The 19,953-nt window shown below is 37.2% G+C and overlaps 2 protein-coding genes across 3 annotated transcripts in view; one reads left to right on the top strand and one right to left on the bottom strand.

Annotated features, from left to right (window-relative positions):
• Window positions 1-7,524, top strand: part of tmem117 (transmembrane protein 117) — a 374,724-nt gene extending 367,200 nt beyond the window's left edge. For both annotated transcript variants that reach the window (XM_088644793.1, XM_088644794.1), the window contains one exon: window positions 1,001-7,524. In XM_088644793.1, coding sequence (XP_088500919.1) covers window positions 1,001-1,656 — 656 coding nt within the window. In that variant the 3' untranslated portion in view covers window positions 1,657-7,524. The remainder of the gene's footprint in view (window positions 1-1,000) is intronic.
• LOC148654889 (uncharacterized) overlaps window positions 6,082-19,953 on the bottom strand; it is a 33,387-nt gene continuing 19,515 nt past the window's right edge. The window contains exon 4 of the mRNA XM_088646601.1: window positions 6,082-6,301. Coding sequence (XP_088502727.1) covers window positions 6,082-6,301 — 220 coding nt within the window. The remainder of the gene's footprint in view (window positions 6,302-19,953) is intronic.

Here is a 19,953-nt window from a genome sequence, read left to right as displayed (position 1 = left end):
CTTGCACGTTGGGTGTTCTGCATTAATGGTTTATAAATCATAATGGTTTTTAATCACTCTAATCCTCCCTCTTACATACTACTGTATATGGGGCAACACAGCAGCACCGTGGCACTGTGGTTGAAATGTCTGCCTTGCAGTGCTGCAGCTCAGGGCTTTAACTCCAGACCTGAAGTGCTGTCTGCATGAAGTCTTTATGTTCTCCCAGTGTTCACTTGAGTTTACTCTGGGTGCCCTGGTTTCTTCCCACAATCAAAAGACTTACTGGTAGGTAAATTAGCTTCTGAGAAAATTGGCCCTAAATGTGATTGTGTGCATGTCTGTGTGTCTGCCATGTGATGGACTGGCATCCTGTCCACGGTGTACTCTGTCTTGCGCCTGTTGCTCGCTGGGATTGACTCGGGCTCCCCCATAAACCTGAATTTGAAGAAAAGGAAATGGATGTTCTGAGGGGCATTAACAACACAACAAATGTTTTATTTTTTATTTCAATACTTGTTTGTTGCCCTTATTGCCTCTCAATATATTAAAATACAATGCGGAATTAAAAGCCTGTATGGAACAACTAAAATTATTCAAATTTATTAAATTCTCATATTTCTAAATTCAAGTCTCGAAGTAAAATGTTTAAAAAGACATAATTCTGGCACTGAAATATAAACATAAGGATCATCATTAGAAATGCAAGAACAGTGTTGTGTTAGAGGATATATCTATGCAACATTATGATTGTTCTAAAATAATTATTTTTTTAGTTTTACATTATTTAGTAAATGAATGTGTCTTGCTAAAGACATTCATTTAGACAAATAATCCTAATAATACTAAATAAAATACATTATTTCCATAAAGTGTATAATGATATTTAAGCGGGCTGCATTATTAAATAATGCAAAGTACAAACATAAATGAGAAAACTAATAATTTTTACTATTATTACTATTATTATTAGGGACTTGTGACTAATTTAAAACTGCATTTTTGTTTTTTGTTTTGTCAGGTAAATGGTTTAACTATGGAATAATTTGTCTGGTGCTGATTTTGGATTTAAACATGTGGAAAAATCAAATTTTTTACAAGCCATATGAATACGGGCAATATGTTGGCCCGGGGGAGAAGATCTACACAGTTGAGGACCCTGACACCTTGAGTGAGTTTAACAAGAGTACTCTGACGTGGGAGTGGAGATCTACTCACATTGATCCCACATACAATGAGACTTACAGTCGTGGAGACATGTTTTTGCACAGCAGGTACGTGGGAGCCAGTCTGGATGTTAAGTGTCTTGCTTTTATTCCCAGCCTGGCTGCGTTTTTTCTCCTTGGATTTTTCATCTGGCTTTTTGGACGATTTCAGGACACTGAGCAGGGCCCAAAAAACAAAGACAAGACTTATGAAAGGATAAAAAAGAAATCCCCATCAGAGTACAGCAAGGACATGGGTGTTACTCCAGAAGAGCCCCATGTTTCAATGAATGAAGCTTTGAAAAGCAACACTCCAATGTTGCTCTCTGTAGATGCCCCTAATGTTCAATCTAATGGTTCTGCCTCCTATTCATCAACTGAAACTCAGGAGATTCATCCTAACATTGTTATCGACAGTTTGGCACCAACAGAGTCAGCAGTCTCCATTGATGTCTATAAACCTTCACCTTGAGCCAGGAAGGACAAACAGTTTTGAATTAAAATTCAAACTCAGAGCCTGCTATATCACAATCAATCTCTTATTATTTACCTTTTTTTCCTTCACATTTCCTTCACATTTTTTTGTCAGACATATGTCCATTCAGAATAACCAAACCTTGATTCTGGAATTGATTTAAAAAAAAACTACTACATCTATTACTTTATATAGATTCCTGTCATTTTTGGCACAAAACAGGAAATTGAACTCTTATGTAAAACAATTTAACTTGAGGGACTGCTCATTTCTGATATTGTTATCCTACATGTGCACTAAGTTTTGTCTTTGTATTGTTGGTGCTTAATGTTTATTTAGTTTATCAGGACATGATTTCTGATCACAAAACTACAATATACTGTATAGTGATGCCTCTGTGAAAATAATTATTTTTAAGGAACAGGAGAAGAAAGGAAACACAACATTTTGGCTGTGAAGCCTTTTTTGAGTGTGAGATAATTATTTTTATTGTAGGAATATTTACACTGTTTTAAGCAACTTTAAATCAAGATTTTACAATGTGTGGTGCCTTGGTTAATTATTTGTGTAAAATGCATTGGTCCGAATATTGGTATTTTAAGCAGTCATCTCAAATAAAGAAGGTACCCAGTTTTTATGATTTAATCAACAAATGCCTCTACATTGCTAAAGTGGTTTCCATAAATCTTGACTGATAATTGAGCTGTATAAAACTGAGGTTGTATTCCTTCCCAGTAGAAAATGTGTAAATGCAGACACCTGAACTGCTTTGGAATTCAAGTATGCTGATTACGTAGAAGTGCTGTATTATTCCGTTTTTATGAATCGGACCACAGTGGAGCAGAAGGCAATGACAAAAGAACACAGGGCACTAAGTATGGAGATGGAGCTTTATGCTTCAGTAGTAATGGCTAAATGCTATTCCTATAATTAAATATAAAGATGAACATGATTAAAACCCTTCTCTTTCACCTGTGCAATTAAAGGTTAAGACATTCCTAAATGAAGGGCATTAATTGAATTCAAAAGAATTATAGAAATTCATGTCAGACTTCAACTACAAGCAAATATTGTTCTTTACAGTTCTGTATAGGAGTGACTGTGTCACTTGCAGAGCTTTACTGGAAAAAAGTTACTGGATTTTATTACCAATACAATTAACACACTAAAAGAGTAATTAGCACCAAATGATAAAAAATAAACTAACATACACTACACTAAAATAATATAGGCTTTATAGAACGCACTGCCTTAGAAGACATGCATAAATGTTTAGAACATTAGGCCACCTATAAGACATACTGTAGAATGTTGAATGTCATTTCAATTTCATGAATGGCTTTCTAAGTTAAAAATGTGACAATTTCTGTGATGTAGTGAGGGTTCCCTTGAACAGTTTTAGTGTGTATCACAACACAAATTAAATTATTTCCTACTGCATTTTTAATCAATAATAAAAAGCATGCTAAATTGGACAGAAGATACTGATTTCACAAATTCAAATATCATATAATGTAATATGATAGAATCAATGTAATACAAATTATATAGAATATAGATTATAGAAAATATAATTTTTTAGAAAGTTCTTATAAAGCACAATTTACATCTATAAGTGCATTATGTGACAAGTGAAAATTAAGCTATAGAATTGATTTTCAAATTGTTCATTTTGCATCCAGAATGAATATGAAAATCCAGAACACTTTCCATTTAGATATCGAAATTATATATTTTTTAGGCAGATTACAGAAATAATTTAGCTGAACAGTGTGACAATTAAGACAGTATACTGCTGAGATTAAAGACTAAATGAGATTAAATTAAGTAACTTTAGATCTAAAGATACTACTGTATGTACTGTTTTGTACTGTACAGCATACTGGATGTTAAGATCAGCAATCAGAAATGCAGTCTCTGTTACAGAAGCACAGTGTGTTTCTCTTACTGTGTAGCATCATTGAATCAAATAATCAAGTAGGAAATTGCTAATAATTCCCTGGTAGTAATTATGAAGTGTTATTGATTACTGAGTTTATGACTTTCAGTAATAATGGAATAAATTGTTTTGGGGGAAGTTACAAATGAGTGATGGAAAGAATAGACATTCCATGGAAAAGGAAGTTTGCCATTGAAAACTGCTTTTGGATTTCATTGCATCCAAATGCCAGGGTACCTTATAGATTACTTATATAGATTCTCGGGGTCATGCCATGTCTATATACAGTATGCTTTCCTGCCCTTGTACTGTACAGTATATCTGGGAGACATCTGAGTTCCATAAAAAGGTTTGACGTGAGATGAGCTCTCTTCATACATTACACTTCTCTGCAACTCACCTAGAGTATGTGTTATTACACTATAGACATAATTACTGTTTAATGTACGCATTGCAATATTGTTGTAAATGCCCAGTGCCTTGAAAATGTATTCAGGCCCATACACAGTTTTCGCACTCCATTGCTTTTAAAGCTTTAAAGCTCATTTAACTTTGAATTAGTAATTGATCACTTCTACACAACAAAAATAAAAAGAAAGAAAAAAATTGATCAAGTGGCCCACATGATTTAATAATAAATAATAATGTACCATTGTGACACAGTCAGGTAGTGAATTTCAACCAAGGATTCAACCATGAAGTCCAAGTAGCTTTCAAACCAGTGAGTAGAGATAAAGTTGTAGAAAAACACACTTCAGGAGGAAAGTATAAAAAATTAAAGCCACTGAATATCCTGTACAGTATAGTGAAGCTGATTTTTAAGAAGTGGAACATGTATCATATCACCCAAACACTGTACAGAAAATTGGGCTGCTTACTGAGTAGCCAGACAAGGAGGACACTGGTTAGGGATGCAGCTGTGACACCAACAGTGACTTTGAAAGAGCTGCAGAGTTCAATGACTGAGATGGGAGAAAATGTTAAGGAGTTATCAGTATGATAGTCAATCTACAAAGTTGACCTGTTGAGGGTCGGAAATTGAAGATATTGTTCTACATACAAATAAATGCAAATAATTGCATCTAACTCAAACCTAACTTAGTGCATCATTACTGTCATTTGTACAAAGTGGCGGATTAAGGTGATCGGAGGCCCCTAGACTACATATTGTGTAGCCCCCCCCCCATCCCGTTACCAGAAAAAAAGCGAGAGAAAATACTGTAATAATTCAGTGACGCGTTCGGAGTAAGAGCTGCTGCCACCGATTCAAACGGAATGTAACACGACATACGCAGGGAACACACACGTACACAGGGAGCCCAAATACACACAAACTACAAAAACATGTAATGTAAGTACAACAATGCAACCAATAAATCAGATTCACAGCCAATCAGTGAGCTGATAACAGAAATCATGCGCATGCTTACTTTGAAACCAACGATACACAACAACAACATCAGCACAGCAGAGAACAATAACCACCCTGTTTGAGCGCATAATTTCAAGAACAGCAGGACACTCCCAACTCCTGCAAGTCCACTGCAGTCAATAGACTCAAATCAGTCAATACACTACATCAACGATTAGATATTTTTCTATATGGGCTTTGAAGAAAGGATCAAACTCGCTGATAACTTTTAGGACACCCATGAAGTTCCTGTTGTCGGGGCGCCTGAACGTTTTACTGCATTCCCAAAAAGGCAGCCCTCGCCCTGCTGAAAACTTCAACACTGCATCCACGCTTTTCAAGACGTTAGTCCAATACTCATATTCATTGTTAAACTGTCTTTTTAGTTCTGTATCTATCAGACCATTATCAGCACAGTCCATAACGTATGCCACCATAGCCTTTCTATGGCTCTCTGACACTTCATGTTCAGCAAAGCGTGCGGCTGCATTTTTCCAGTCACTATAGCCTATGGTCGGTCCGGACTGATTATCGCTGTCCCCAAATAATTTACATGCGAAACAAACACTGCACCTTTCAAAGGGGAATACAGCAGCCATTCCCTTGACACACACTCGCCATTTCTGAGTTTTCTTTTGAAGAGTGTTTTAGAGACATCTGTGTCTTGGTTTTGACATGATTTCGGGCCCAATCTAGACCAGTATGCCCGCATCTGTTCATCTATTTTACCCCAGCATGCTGGGTCCGAGCTATAGGAAGTGGGAGCTGCTGTGGCAGACACTGTTAGCTCCACGGTAGCAGGTGCAACAGCCATGGCAACGGCTCGGACATGCCTCATTGGTTTTGTAGAGATAGAGGCAGAGCCATCTGAAACGCCATCGACTCATGTCCCTTGATTCCGTTTGCGGGAGCTGGCTCATCCTCATGTTCGGTGTTGATATACTGTAGACTGCACCCAGGCTTGAGCTAACTGCACCTTACTTTTCAACCGCAGTTGTTATTATTATCCATAAACTCAAGATCGGTGTCCGGCTCATCAAATTTGAAATAACCAGTCAATCTGTCATATTTCTCATTGATCATGGGGAGATGGTGGTAATGTTTCAGATGGCTCTGCTCCCAACTCATGTTCCTTTGATTCCGTTGCGGGAGCTGGCTCATCCTCATGATCGGCATTGATGTAGGCTGCGCCCAGGCAAGAGCTAGGTGCAGCTAACTTTTCAACTGTGGTTGTTGTAGCACTGGCTGCAACGTAAGCCATAAACCCAGGATTGGGGTCTGGCTCAGCTAACCTGAAATAACCAGTCAATCTGGGGATCTTTTTAAGTAGATCCTGCTCACACTGCTGTTTTAACCACCGTGCTTTTCGTTTTTGCACCCCTCTATCTTATTTACTATCTCACATTTTGAGGCTAGCTACCGTAAATTTGCACCAGAGATCATCTGATGAACCCACCAAAATATCTCGCCAATTATTGGTTCACAAATTATTAAATGTTTTTATGGACCAATGGGGGCCCACAGGTTTAAGAAAATTCCCCGGCCAATCAGGGGCCCCTGATCAGGCCAGAGTATTTTTTTAAAACGGACCTGTGGGCCTGATCAGGGGCCCCTAGGCTACAGCCTATGCTAGCCTGTTTGTTAATCCGCCACCGTTTGTACTGTCAAGTATGGTGGTGAATTAATTATGTTAAAGTTCTAAATCTTCAACAGGAAACTGGATGTTTGTCAGGACAGATGGGAACATATACAGTATAGTACTGTATAAAGAAAAGTACTGTAATGTAAAAACCAGACAGAAGGAAAAGCTGCTTCACACTTAAATCAATATTCACTTTTCAGAAGGGCAATGATGCAAAGCATGAGGTCAAAGCAAATCTGTTTTTTTAAGAATCTTATGAGGATTTGTAGAAAGACTTAAAAACACCTGTGCATAAAAGATCCTCAAGCATCTTGAGAGAGCTTGAGGAATTCTACCAATAAGAATGGGCAATAATTGGTAGAGTGTGCAATATTGGTTGCTTGAGTCTAAGCAAAAACAACTTGTAGCAGTAATTGCTGCTAAAGGTGCTTCCTGCAGTTATTGCTTTCAAGGGTCTGAATACTTACTTAATCACAAATTTATATTTTTCTGTTTGGGTTTTCTGACTTTGACTTTAAAATATATTAGTCTTAGATTTTTCAGTTTGAGCATTCAAGTTTTCAAAAAAATGTTAACTTTGAAAATACTTATGCATCATTTTGTTATTTCACAATATGAGACACCCTAGGAATGGTCTGAATACTTTTGTAAGGCAGTGTATGTTCCATACTATGTCTATTTTGATAATTTGTGTTCAGGATTACTGTTAAAGAGTTTCTGCAAGTACAGTACAAATGCTTAGATCTTATTAACATTTGTTGAAGGATGTTGTTTGTTGATGTTAAATATATGTTATTCTGTAATAATGTCATGGATTTATTATAATCTGTAGTGGTTCAAATACACGGCATAAATAAAGTATCTAAGATTTGAATCATGTGATACAGCCTCTCTCAATTATGAAAGACTAAATTTAAAGTTATGTTGATTTGTTATTTGTTGATGACTTAAATCAACTGTCCTTTTCTCTAGCAATGTTGCCAAGTTCATGTTGACAGATTGCTATTAATTATTATAATAACTCTCCAGAAAAGATTATAATCCTTCATACATGTAACATGTCGTTCGGATAGGGCCAACAAAACAGCTACAGAAAATAAATGACAAACCCTTCATGAAGGACAGTGTTCTATATACAACCCGTTCACCAGCATAGTCATAGTCACATCTGATGGCAGTCCTCTCACTAGCAAAAGTGACATCCTCTCACACCAGGCACAGTACTTCAACAGAATTTTGAAGTACCAATCCAACATGTCTGATACACCCATCAAGTCACTTCAGTAGTACTCCATGCAAGTGGAGCTGTGTGCAGACCTTTCCCTGAGAAATGTTACCAGGGTTGTTAACAGTTCTCAAAAGGCTTGTCTGTCACAATTGCTGAAGTCTTCCAGTCCAGATGAAGCACTGGCAACATGGTCCTGATTGCTTGACAAACATTGCATCAGAAAAGGCTTGTAAGTAGTGCAAGGCTTGCTTTCTACATGGTATTTGTTGACATGACCAATGATTATAACACTATCAACTTAGAGGGACCCTTTGTTTACTTTCACTGCAAGATTATTCCTTGCAGATATCCTGAGGAAAACAGAAAAGGAGACTAAGGCCTTTTAACAGCAGTATCAGATGGAACTCAATCAGTGAAAAAGCACTCCCATTTCTTCACTCTTTCAATATCTCTCTTTAGAGAGTGTAAAGTCCCATTAAAAAATCTACAGTCATGATACTTTTATTCTAACCATTTTCTAATAACCAACTTTCACCATACTGTACAAGTCACGTCAGTTCATTGCCTTGTGGACAAATAATGCACTTAGCAAATACATCTCAGGCAAATTGACAAAAGTACACCATATGCCATATGTAAATATTTTCATTATATTCTCAATTGTATTTTAAATACAGACATTTTATCTTACATACAGCATGTAGCATGTTCACAGGTTTTTCTTTTTTATATTTCTCTAGGTAGCTCTTTTCATGTTTTAATATACTTTAATATTTCTTTTCAAATTCTTACTTATGATGACAGAATAGAAAAGATCTATTAAATTATAACAGACAATAAATGTTTCATACTCACTGCCTTAAGACATATGGGGAACTTAAATAACATATTTAACTGCAATAACATTATAATCACATTTATTTATATCTTAAATTGTAATATAATGCTTTATAAAATGTTTAAAATTCAAATTAGCAGCTCAAGAGAAACAAAAGTATACTTAATTGATCTAATTTGCCCTCAGACAATAATTTATATGATAATGCTACACTTCAAATTATTTCAGTGATTACAAGTTTAAAGGTCAGATTAGAATATATGGTACTTATTCATAACAAGTTAAGAAGGAATGAATTAAAAAGAAAACAAATATCTCCTGCAGGTTTTATGTTTTTTTAATGAAAGTAATCTTTTAATTAACCATCAGTCAACTTAAAGCTGTAGAGAAGATAACGGAATGTACAGTAATTTGTTATATTTATAATAATAATAATAATTGCTTACACTTATATAGCACTTTTCTGGACACTCCCCTCAAAGCGCTTTACAGGTAATGGGGACTCCCCTCCACCACCACCAATGTGCAGCATCCACCTGGATGATGCGACGGCAGCCATAGTGCGCCAGAACGCTCACCACACATCAGCTATCAGTGGGGAGGAGAGCAGAGTAATGTAGCCAATTCATAGAAGGGGATTATTAGGAGGCCATGATTGGTAAGGGCCAATTGGAAATTCGGCCAGGACACCGGGGTTACACCCCTACTCTTTTCGAGAAGCGCCCTGGGATTTTTAATGACCACAGAGAGTCAGGACCTCGGTTTTACATCTCATCCGAAGGACGGCGCCTGTTTACAGTATAGTGTCCCCATCACTATACTGGGGCATTAGGACCCACATGGACCACAGGGTGAGCGCCCCCTGCTAGCCTCACTAACACCTCTTCCAGCAGCAACCTTAGTTTTTCCCAGGAGATCTCCCATCCAGGTACTGACCAGGCTCACACCTGCTTAGCTTCAGTGGGTTGCCAGTTGTGAGTTGCAGGGTGATATGGCTGCTGGCTGTCATATACTGTAAAGTATAGACATTATTATTTTATATTATTTTAGTTATCTGGAGGAAAGGCATTCCCTTTATGAATTATTTTGCAACTTTCTACTGTTTGTATTGATAAAAAGACAAGGGAGGACAATTTCATGCAAAGATAAGATTGAGAGAAGCAGCATGTTACTGTACGTCTCCGTGTGTCCCCAGGTGTTTAGGGGTAAAGGGGTGTAACATGTAGAATGGATTTGGATGTTGACTAAAGTTGAGCCGAAAGCTGACCGAAGCCAAAAAGCTCTTGAGGTCGGAACTTCTTCGGTATTTAAACTGTTGATCTAGTTGCTTATTGGACGGGAGTTGATTAATGATGTCACAACTGCAATGATGGTGTAGTGATGAGTGTAAGTATTGGGACAGTGAAGTGAAATTTTACCTCTGTACTAATGACAATTTTTGCATGAAAGCTTTGCATGAAATCGTCCTCCCTTCTCTTTTTATCAATACAAACAGTAGAAAGTTGCAGGGGTGGTGCAGTGGCCCTGTGGATGGAAGGCTGCCGGTTTGAATCCCACTGCTGGCAGAGGAATCCTACTGTGTTGGGCCCCTGAGCAAGGCTCTTAACCCTAGCTGCTCCAGGGGCACTGTATAAATGGCTGATCCTGCGCTCTGATCCCAAGCTTTTCTCCCTGTGTGTGTCTCTCATGGAGATTGTATATGGTCACTAAAGTGTTCTTAAAATTTGTACTTCAGATCAGATGGTAAATATGAGGCAAAAGTACAAAATGTATATAGTCTTTTATGTATAAATGTTTATCTTTTTATCAGAAATACACATTTAAATAATATACAGCCAAGTTGACACATTTTACTTTATTGTCACAATAGCTACACTTTTTACTGCACACTTACACAGTACAAATGCACAATTATTTATTTACCAATAAAAATGTTAACTTAAAAATCAAAAGGCAGCATTCCCTTTGTCTACAGATTTTTTTGTCATATAAGCAATGCGTCTGCATAATATAACACATGACCAATTATAATCTCCATTTACTGTTGTTAATACAGATTTGGAGTCTTATTGAAATAAATTCTAAAATTCAAAACATTTTCAAGAGAAACATGGAAAAAATAAGTTTTATTACTACACTTTGGCATCACTTTCACACAGTAATTTATGTTCTTTTTCAGTAACATTACAACTTCAATCAATATGAATGACCAAAACCAAGCTATATGACAGGCAATTTTACAAAGCTAGAAATTTACATAATTAAAACATCATTTTATTTAGTTAACATACATACATTTAATATTACTTTGCTTTTGTATAGGAGAATTGTGACATTATGGAATACTGTATATAAAACGTCACTACAGTAACTGTACATGTGTGTAATACCAATAGTATTAAATCAGCTAGTGTGAGTCATTTGTTGACTACTTTGTACTAAATGCCACGAACCGCATTCCTAAGTGTTCTCTTGGCCAACATACAATCTGTAGAGAACAAGATGGATGAGCTAAGGGGAAGGCTAAGCCATCAGCAGGACATCAAAGATTGCTATATTCTCTGTCTCACCAAGACCTGGCTGACCCCCAATACACCTGACTCAGCTGTTCAGATTGATGGATTTTCCACCTATCGTATGGATTGGTCTGGTTCGGCTGATGAGAAAAAAGGCAGTTGGTGTATATCTTATGATAAACAACTCTTGGTGTTCAGACATGAAAATTCTGAAGTGATTTTGTGCTGACCTGGAATATACAGTATGACTGTAAAATGCCACCCTTTCTATCTACCATGAGAATTCTGTTATTACGTCTGCAGTGTACATCCCTGCAGTTTGCATACCTGCCTTACAGGTCCCCTGACGACAGTATTTCTCTGGCTCTTCACACTGCCTTGGTTCATTTGGATGATAAAAGCACATATGTCAGAATACTATTCATTGATTACAGCTCCACTTTTAACACTATAATTACACCCAGACTAATTAGAAATCTTAATGACCTGGGCATTAGCACCTCTCTATGCAGCTGGATTATGGATTTCCTGACTAGTAGACCACAGACTGTGAGGGTCAATGGAAAGCTTTCTTCCATGCTGACCGTCAATATAGGTGTCCCTCAGGGCTTTGTGCTTGGCCCCCTGCTGTTTTCCTTGTTTACCACAATTGTGTGGCAAGACACAGCTCCAACTCCATCTACAAATATGCCGATGACACTACCATCATTGGCTGAATCACCGGTAATGATGAGACAGCCTACAGGGATGAGGTCAGGAACCTGGTGGAGTGGTGCCTTGACAATAATCTCTCCCTCAACATCAGCAAAACCAAAGAGCTGGTCATTGATTTTAGAAAGCAAGGTGGGGACCACACCCCTCTTCACATCAGTGGGGTGGCTGTAGAGATGGTTTGCAGCTTCAAGTTCCTGGGTACCTTCCTAACTAATGATTTAATGTGGTCACAGCATGTAACTGGAGCTACTGTACAAAGAAGGCACAACAGTGCCATTACTCCCTCAGACAGTTGTAAAAATTTGATCTATCTTCAACTGTCTTTACCACATTTTACAGGTGCACTATTGGCAGTGTGCTCACATGTGGTATTACAGCGTGGTTTGGCAGCAGCTCATTTTCTGACCTTAAGGCATTACAGGGGGTGTTCAGGTCAGCCCAGTCCATCATTGGAGTACAACTCCCCTGTATTGTGGACATTTTTACAACTTGCTGTCTCAGGAAGGCTGGAAGTTTCACTAAGGATACCAATCATCCTGGTCCCTTACTTTCTCTCCCCCCTTTCCTCTGGTAAGCATTATAGGAGATAAAGGCATGAACGTCAAGATTCAGAGATAGTTGCTTCCCACAAGTTGTCAGATTACTGAACTCTACCTCTACCACTGGCTCACCATGATGGTTTTTTCTCACACTGCTTGTCTGATTTTTTTTTTTATATTGTATGTTATTTAACTTGTTGTTGCTGCTGCTGTTCTGTTTAGGGTTTTTCTTTTAATGACTTTGTATTGGAGAATACATGCAAATAAGCATTTCAGTGCACTTGTGCACACGGCAAATAAACTGAACTGTACAATGGACCTCCTGTTACAGTTCAGTCTCCTTATTCTTTATTTCTATTTTATTTTCTATTATTTATCTTTAAGAAAATAATTAATCTCTTTATTCATATATCATAATCCGTTGTTTAACCTGGCAATTCAGTTGAGAACATACACCATTGTTGCACAAAGAATGCAGAATTAAAAAAATACAACTCAATTTAATACAATATAAATAACACTAAACAGGGCATGGCAGTTTTTACAAATGCAGGATTTAAATATAGAACTACAAACACCTACAGATATAAAGCTGAAAAGGTTCAGTTTATTCTTGCACATTGTTCCAGCCATTACCAACAAACTGAAAAGACTTGCATCCAAACACTGTAGTTGCTCTTGGCTTAATCTGTTAAAAGTACTTCAACTTCAATTGTAAGATGGTAGGGAGAACTGCAATAAATTCTGAAGATAGGAAGATCTAAATTCTAAATGAAGATCTGTAAAATACGTTGACATCCGTGAAGCATTCTTCGTGTACATAAAGATGGACAACTAACCAAAGAGTGTAGATCACACTGGTGAGTGCGTTATGGGGTATCAGTGACAAAATGTATGACAACATGTTATAAGACATATTTCTCAAGAACAACTTTAAAAACCATTATAAAAAAGAGTTAATGAAACCTATTCTAGAAACCTAGTTGTAGGTTTAGCATTTAATTTCTTAATGAATTTTGAAAGTTGAAGCACTATCCAATAGGATATCTGTTATGCCAGGCCCGACAAGGTGTTTAAACTGGTTCGGCAAAAATTAGAGTCAATGAGCCAAGACATGTGGCAATCGAGATAATTAATCCGATGACAGTGCTGAAGATGAAAAAACAGAGCTGAGACTGAGGAAACAGCTGAAGCAGTAGCTTCACAGCTGAAGCAGGCAGAGCAGAAGCTGAGGGCTGAGGGCTGAGGTGATGAAGAGATGATTAGTGGGAATGACAGAGGAACTGGAAACTGAGGATTAAGAAACACTGAAAAATACTTCTGAGAACCTGAAACTGAGCAAACTCAAAGCAAGGTTAGTGACTCAATGTCTGAGCCCTGAGGAATGGTTCCTCAGGGCTTTAATACTGTGTGAGGTTCCCTAATTGGCCTGCTAGGCCCAGCCTGATCTCGTAGAGGATGGCCCCAATGAGTCTCCATCATGTGTGGAATGCACATTGGTAATTGGTGGAGCTAATGCCGCGGTGCTGGAGCTTGTCGGGGCATAACAATATCTAAATATGTCTTGTTCCAACTTAATTTTGCTAAAAGTAATATGTTTGCGGTTATTACTTAGTGAAAATTGTGAGTTTTTTTATCATACTGTGTAACATAAATGTATTTTAAAAGAATTTAGCTAAAGACCAAAGTCTCAGAAAGCCTGCTGAATCTTGTTAAAACTAAGCTACCAATCAGTCATTATTGATGATAAACTGATGGTCCACTTGGGTATAAAATGGAGTAGTTAACAAATAGCTGTATATGAGAGTTTGTGAGTAACAACAATGTGTGTGGCACAGATGTTAGAGTTGTACTGGTGTCCTCACACAGGGTCGTAGTTCTTGTTCTTGTGTCCCGTGCCGCCATAAAGGATCATTCGGAAACTCTTCCTTCCTTTTTTTCAGGTAAGACAATAATTGTAATGCAATGGGCTTTGGAAATGTAAATACATTTTTGTGACATACAGTTAATGTTCTGTTAGAGTTTAAAATGTATATACAGTAAGAAGCTATGGTGGTCAGATATGAAACTGAACTCATGTACAGTATGTTACAGGTAAATAATTTCATACTTGTAAGTTAAAATAAAATAAGTTGTAATATAGTTTTAACATTGTTATTTATTATGTAAAGCAATATTATTTTAAGTTACGGCATGTTTACAAACAGAATGTAATGTGTATGCAGCTGATTATTTCCTGTTACAAGCTGCTGTACTTGTTTTCTGTGCCACCATAATGGATCATCAGAAAACACTTCAATTGTGTTGTTTTTTCATTTTTTCAGAAATAAACTGTTTCAATAAGAGATGCGCATTGTGTTCATACTCTGCAAACAATTGTCCTACCAGACCACCATCTGTGAAGCCACCAGTCCTGGGCAGGAGCTGCAGGATATCACAGCTATCACAGATATTACACCTCGTGACATAGATGCGTTACAGGAAGTTGTCTAGTGAGGTTATAGGAAGTGGAGTTTGCATTGGTGGTATCTCTGATCCACCAAGACCAATACCTGACAGTTTTTGTCATCATTCCTCTACAATTTATGTTAACCTGTGTGCCCATGCAGGCAGCATATAGTTATATATATATATAAAAATATAGCTATTTCCTGCTGTTGGGAATCACTAGGACAGGGTTACATGAGCAGTATTTTTAATATACAGTATATTTAATATATCTACTGTATATATCTATATATCTACTGCACTGTATATCTACTGTAATGCCAGCAGCCATATCACCCTGCAACTCACAACTGGCAACCCCCTGAAGCTAAGCAGGTGTGAGCCTGGTCAGTACCTGGATGAGAGACCTCCTGGGAAAAACTAAGGTTGCTGCTGGAAGAGGTGTTAGTGGGGCCAGCAGGGGGTGGGGATACTATACTGTAAACAGGCGCCGTCCTTCGGATGAGACGTAAAACCGAGGTCCTGACTCTCTGTGGTCATTAAAAATCTCAGGGCGTTTCTCGAAAAGAAATTTCCCATTGGCCCTTACCAATCATGGCCTCCTAATAATCCCCATCTATGAATTGGCTTCATTACTCTGCTCTCCTCCCCACTTATAGCTGATGTGTGGTGAGCGTTCTGGCGCACTATGGCTGCCGTCGCATCATCCAGGTGGATGCTGCACATTCGTGGTGGTGGAGGGGAGTCCCCATTACCTGTAAAGCGCTTTGAGTGGAGAGTCCAGAAAAGCGCTATATAAGTGTAGCAATTATTATTATTAGATGTAGAAAAGAGTATGGCACAAGATAAAAATGTACTGTATGTACCTCTTAGTACCTGGAAGAGGTTATAAAAACCAATCTGTGATATTTTTCACATTATATACAGCTTAACAAGATATTCTGAAACCACACAAAGGATTTATATCAAGAACAATATTAGGCAATTTATTCAGAAGAAATAAGTGATTGATAGGATCACATGTCTTATATAAATCTTTAAAAATAATTACAAAAAAAATGATTTTTTGAGAGTTGTTATAAAATTCAGAATGTTTAATACTAATGAGTTTGTAATGAAATTTTATATAATTAACACATAGCATAAATGAATACATTATCAAAAAGTCTTTGTTGCTTACCTGATGACTTAAAATAACATTTAGAGAAGCTGTCCTGCTTTTTCAATGCACTGACCCTATAGGGAATTTACTATATTTTCACACACTCTTAATTTTGTGAAGTTTGCTTCTCTATAAACATGCCTAGTTCTTTTGCTTCTGCCAACAAAACTCTCTCTTTGAAAGCCTTTCTGCTGACACACCATTAAGGACATTGATCAGTGGTGTCATACCCGATGCAAAAGGATTTCAGCAATGTCAGTTAAATCTGATTCCATTAATCAAGCCATTTTGACCTCAATTCATGACTCCATGTAACAAAATGTAATACAAATGATCCTCCTACTGCAGATAACCACCTTGTTCCATGACAGGGGCTAGAAGACCTGTAATTTAAGATTGTTAGTTGGTATCTGTACTGTATGTGAGTTAGGTAAGCATTGTTTCTATCATAAAAACTAAGGGTATTCTATACCCCAACATCAGTGGTTATAGGGATTACCACATTGCATAAGAGATTTAAATTATGACTGGTTCTGAAAATGAGAATAAATAAATTTGAGATTGAATTCCTACCCATTCTCAGCAGAAACAAAATTGTTTTGTTCTAACACATTTATAGTAGTTTTGTTTAGTTAAAAATATATATATGTACTGTACATGTTCAAAAACAAAAACATATCTCATAAGGAGAATATTGTATCTTCTATGACTCTTTTAATCACAGTACAGAGCATGTAATTATAGAATAAATCAAATCATTCTATAGAACATTTAATTATTCTGTATGAATCTGACCAGAGGCCCCATCCTCATAATATCATATACAGGGAATCAGATTCAATATGAGATACAAGTCTGACTAAGAATGAAGGTCCCCCTGACGATACATATCCTTAGTTATTTTCTGAAATGTGGAATATTGTTCCAGTTGACAAGAAATTACCTCATTATATAACTTAACTGTACCTGTCATTCTGCTTAAACAAAAATCAAAAATAGTGTAAATCCTGCTTGAGACCTGAAGTAATAACTCTTTTTTCTTAACATCTCACATTAATTCTCAGAACTGTTGCTCCAGTAGTCTTCCTTCAGTGATTGCATCATGAAAAAAAAAATCAATATCTAATTTCTCACATCAGTGAGACTGATAGGTTTAGCAAAGGCATCAGCAGAGACCTTACATTGCTCTGACAGGAAAAAAAACATGTTTTTTCCATCTAAAGACTCACGCTTTACAAGTACCTATTGACAGCTTTGCAATACATTCTTCTACTTAGATCCATCATTTTTAGTCTTAAGGCTTCACTGAATCTGGTGTCACTCTATCCCTAAATACCAGGGTCTGCCAAGCGCAATAATTAATTAATTTTTACTGTCACTTGTGACTTTGGTTTTGTAAATCCATACTGCACTTAAACTCAGGCAAGGGCAACACTTGGTCAGTGAGGATTATTGTAATATTAAAATTTGTAACTGCAACTAAATTTAAGGTACAGAACTGCAACGCAATATCTGAGATCACAGCACCTAATGTTTAATCTCCTTTTTTGTAAAGATCAGAGAACTCTAAAATTATCAAGGGAAGCTGAAGCCTAGCATTTTTTTCTGGATCCTGCTTAGATCAAGGTCATGTCAGTGTACAGAGCAGTAATAGAAATTGAAATAGAGTGAGCTCAAGATATAGCCAAAGTTATGAGCAGTCCAGTGAAATTAAATAGAACAGTTAAGATTCAATGCCATAATCAAAATTGGCCTAGTGTTGTCATAGTGCAAGTTTATTCAGGGACAAGTATGGAAACAACAAGCTGCTGCACATTAAATATCTCTGTGTGAATAGAAAACGCATTTTTCACTGCTCTATAAATTTATTATTGAAATGAATTATGAATCGTAAAAGCAGTGCATATGTTTTATTTGTTATTTTTAATAAATAATAAATGCAATGTGTCAAATAACTTATTTTTCTAGGGAAACTAGGACAACTTCTGGAGTGGTGTACAGTAATTCTGTTATTTATTAACATCTAATCCATTAACAAAAGTGTCATTAACTCATTGCCTGTAGAACTTCATATTGGTATAATATAAAACTGTCTTTCTCATCCATCTCAACTAGTGTCTCTCTCAGTGCTCCATCTCTTGTCGAAAAATCGTTTTTTCTATTTCCCTGCCCTTATCTCTATTTTTTTACCTGTCTCCATTATCATTGTCACTATGATTACATTATTCCAGCCCATGATAGGTCTAAACCATAACAGGTCCTAAACTGAAGAGTCAAGATGTAAACAGCTTTAAACCTTTGCTAATTTGATGTTGTTGATTTAACAGACAAAATTATGACAAGACAATTGTGCAATAAAAACTATATTCTCATTACACTAACATTTTCATTTTTTTGCATTTGGTCTTATTTAAATTGTTTAAATATTCATAATGATTTTTATTTATTTTCCACAAATTATCCCCGTTCAATAAGTACAGTATTACTGTTCATTTCTTCCTGCTACTGATACACCAACTTTACTGCCGTTAAGTGTTATTTGATCTTTGAGAATGTTTAAAAAACAACATAAAATGAATTATGAAAATAAAAATATAAATTTTAATGAGAAGAATTATGACATTTTCACACACTCCCTTAATAATCCATAATCTATCCAATCCATCCAATCATTTTCTAACAACTTTATCCAATTCTCCTGTCTTATCATTTATCATTTTAAATGTGGAAAGTTCCACAAAGCCTTCCGAGTCACTCAATGAAGTAACTGAATTAGTACTGTAGGTGCCTGGTGACTTCCAGGAGACACTGCTGCACAGCAGTATAGGGTTTTTAAACAGATGTTCAGAAGGACACCAAAACTTCTAGCCTCACACATCTTGCCTTTAAGCACCTCTTTGTGCTTCTTTCTCACAATTCTCTTTCCAATCCGTCTTCATTTTTGCAGAAGCTCTCTGGCTCAGACCTTTTGAAGGGGGACTTGTCCTCATGGGCAGGCTACTATTCCCTCAATCAAGTGAGTTGTGCCAAGTAAACTTTAATATGTTTCATATTAAGTAGGATTTATCCAAACTACTGAAATGATGCTTGGGAATCATGGTCATCATCAGCTGATATAGCTGCAGCTTATTAAAGTACAGGAATTAAGTTTTCTGCTCCCTTGCCAGTCCCTCCCTCCTTCATCTCAGTGGTGCTTGATACAGAGAGGCCATTCCATTTGGTTCGTAATTAAGGTGTTTTTTTAGCTGATAGAGTGTCCTGATATGGAACAACTCCCAAAGCTGAGATGACAAATGGTCATCTCTGGCGCCTTAAAGTCCGAGTTTCCAAAGGAGAGTCTGATTCAAAGTTTGTTTACAACTCTAAGGTCAGAGGGGATGGTTACTCATCATCAGCCAATCAGGAACCGGTAGGGCAGATTAACTCCACGTGGGTCTCTGATGCCCATGAAACTTTCAACCAATGAATGACCTGCATTTTCTCCAGGTAAAACAGGCAACACAGAGCGCCTGTAGAACAGTTCCCAGGATCAGGACATTCTCGCAGCACGCCTGCTGGACATTCAGCCTCAGGGCTCCTCCTGAACATCCTCAGACTCAGCCCGGACCACCACGTAACGGCAAGTGTGTCCGAGTGCCAGAACTTTCCTTTGTTCTAAGAGTCGAGGACAGAGGTTGCCAGCGCGTAACCAAAGGATCCACCCGAGGTTAGCCAGCAGCAAGCCTCGTGAACCCAATCTGAATATAAGTATTCAGGATTAGCGCTTCATCAGGAACGAAACGGTCTTCTTCCTGACCTGCTGGGACCCACAGTCACTTTTCTCTTGTGCGCAAACTTTGCTTGTTTCAGCCAACACT

This window comes from Lepisosteus platostomus, chromosome 9 (assembly GCF_059453375.1).
Source record: "Lepisosteus platostomus isolate fLepPlt1 chromosome 9, fLepPlt1.hap1, whole genome shotgun sequence".
NCBI lineage: Eukaryota > Metazoa > Chordata > Actinopteri > Semionotiformes > Lepisosteidae > Lepisosteus > Lepisosteus platostomus.
Note: the sequence above shows the minus strand (reverse complement) of the source record. Positions and strands in the feature narration are given on the sequence as shown.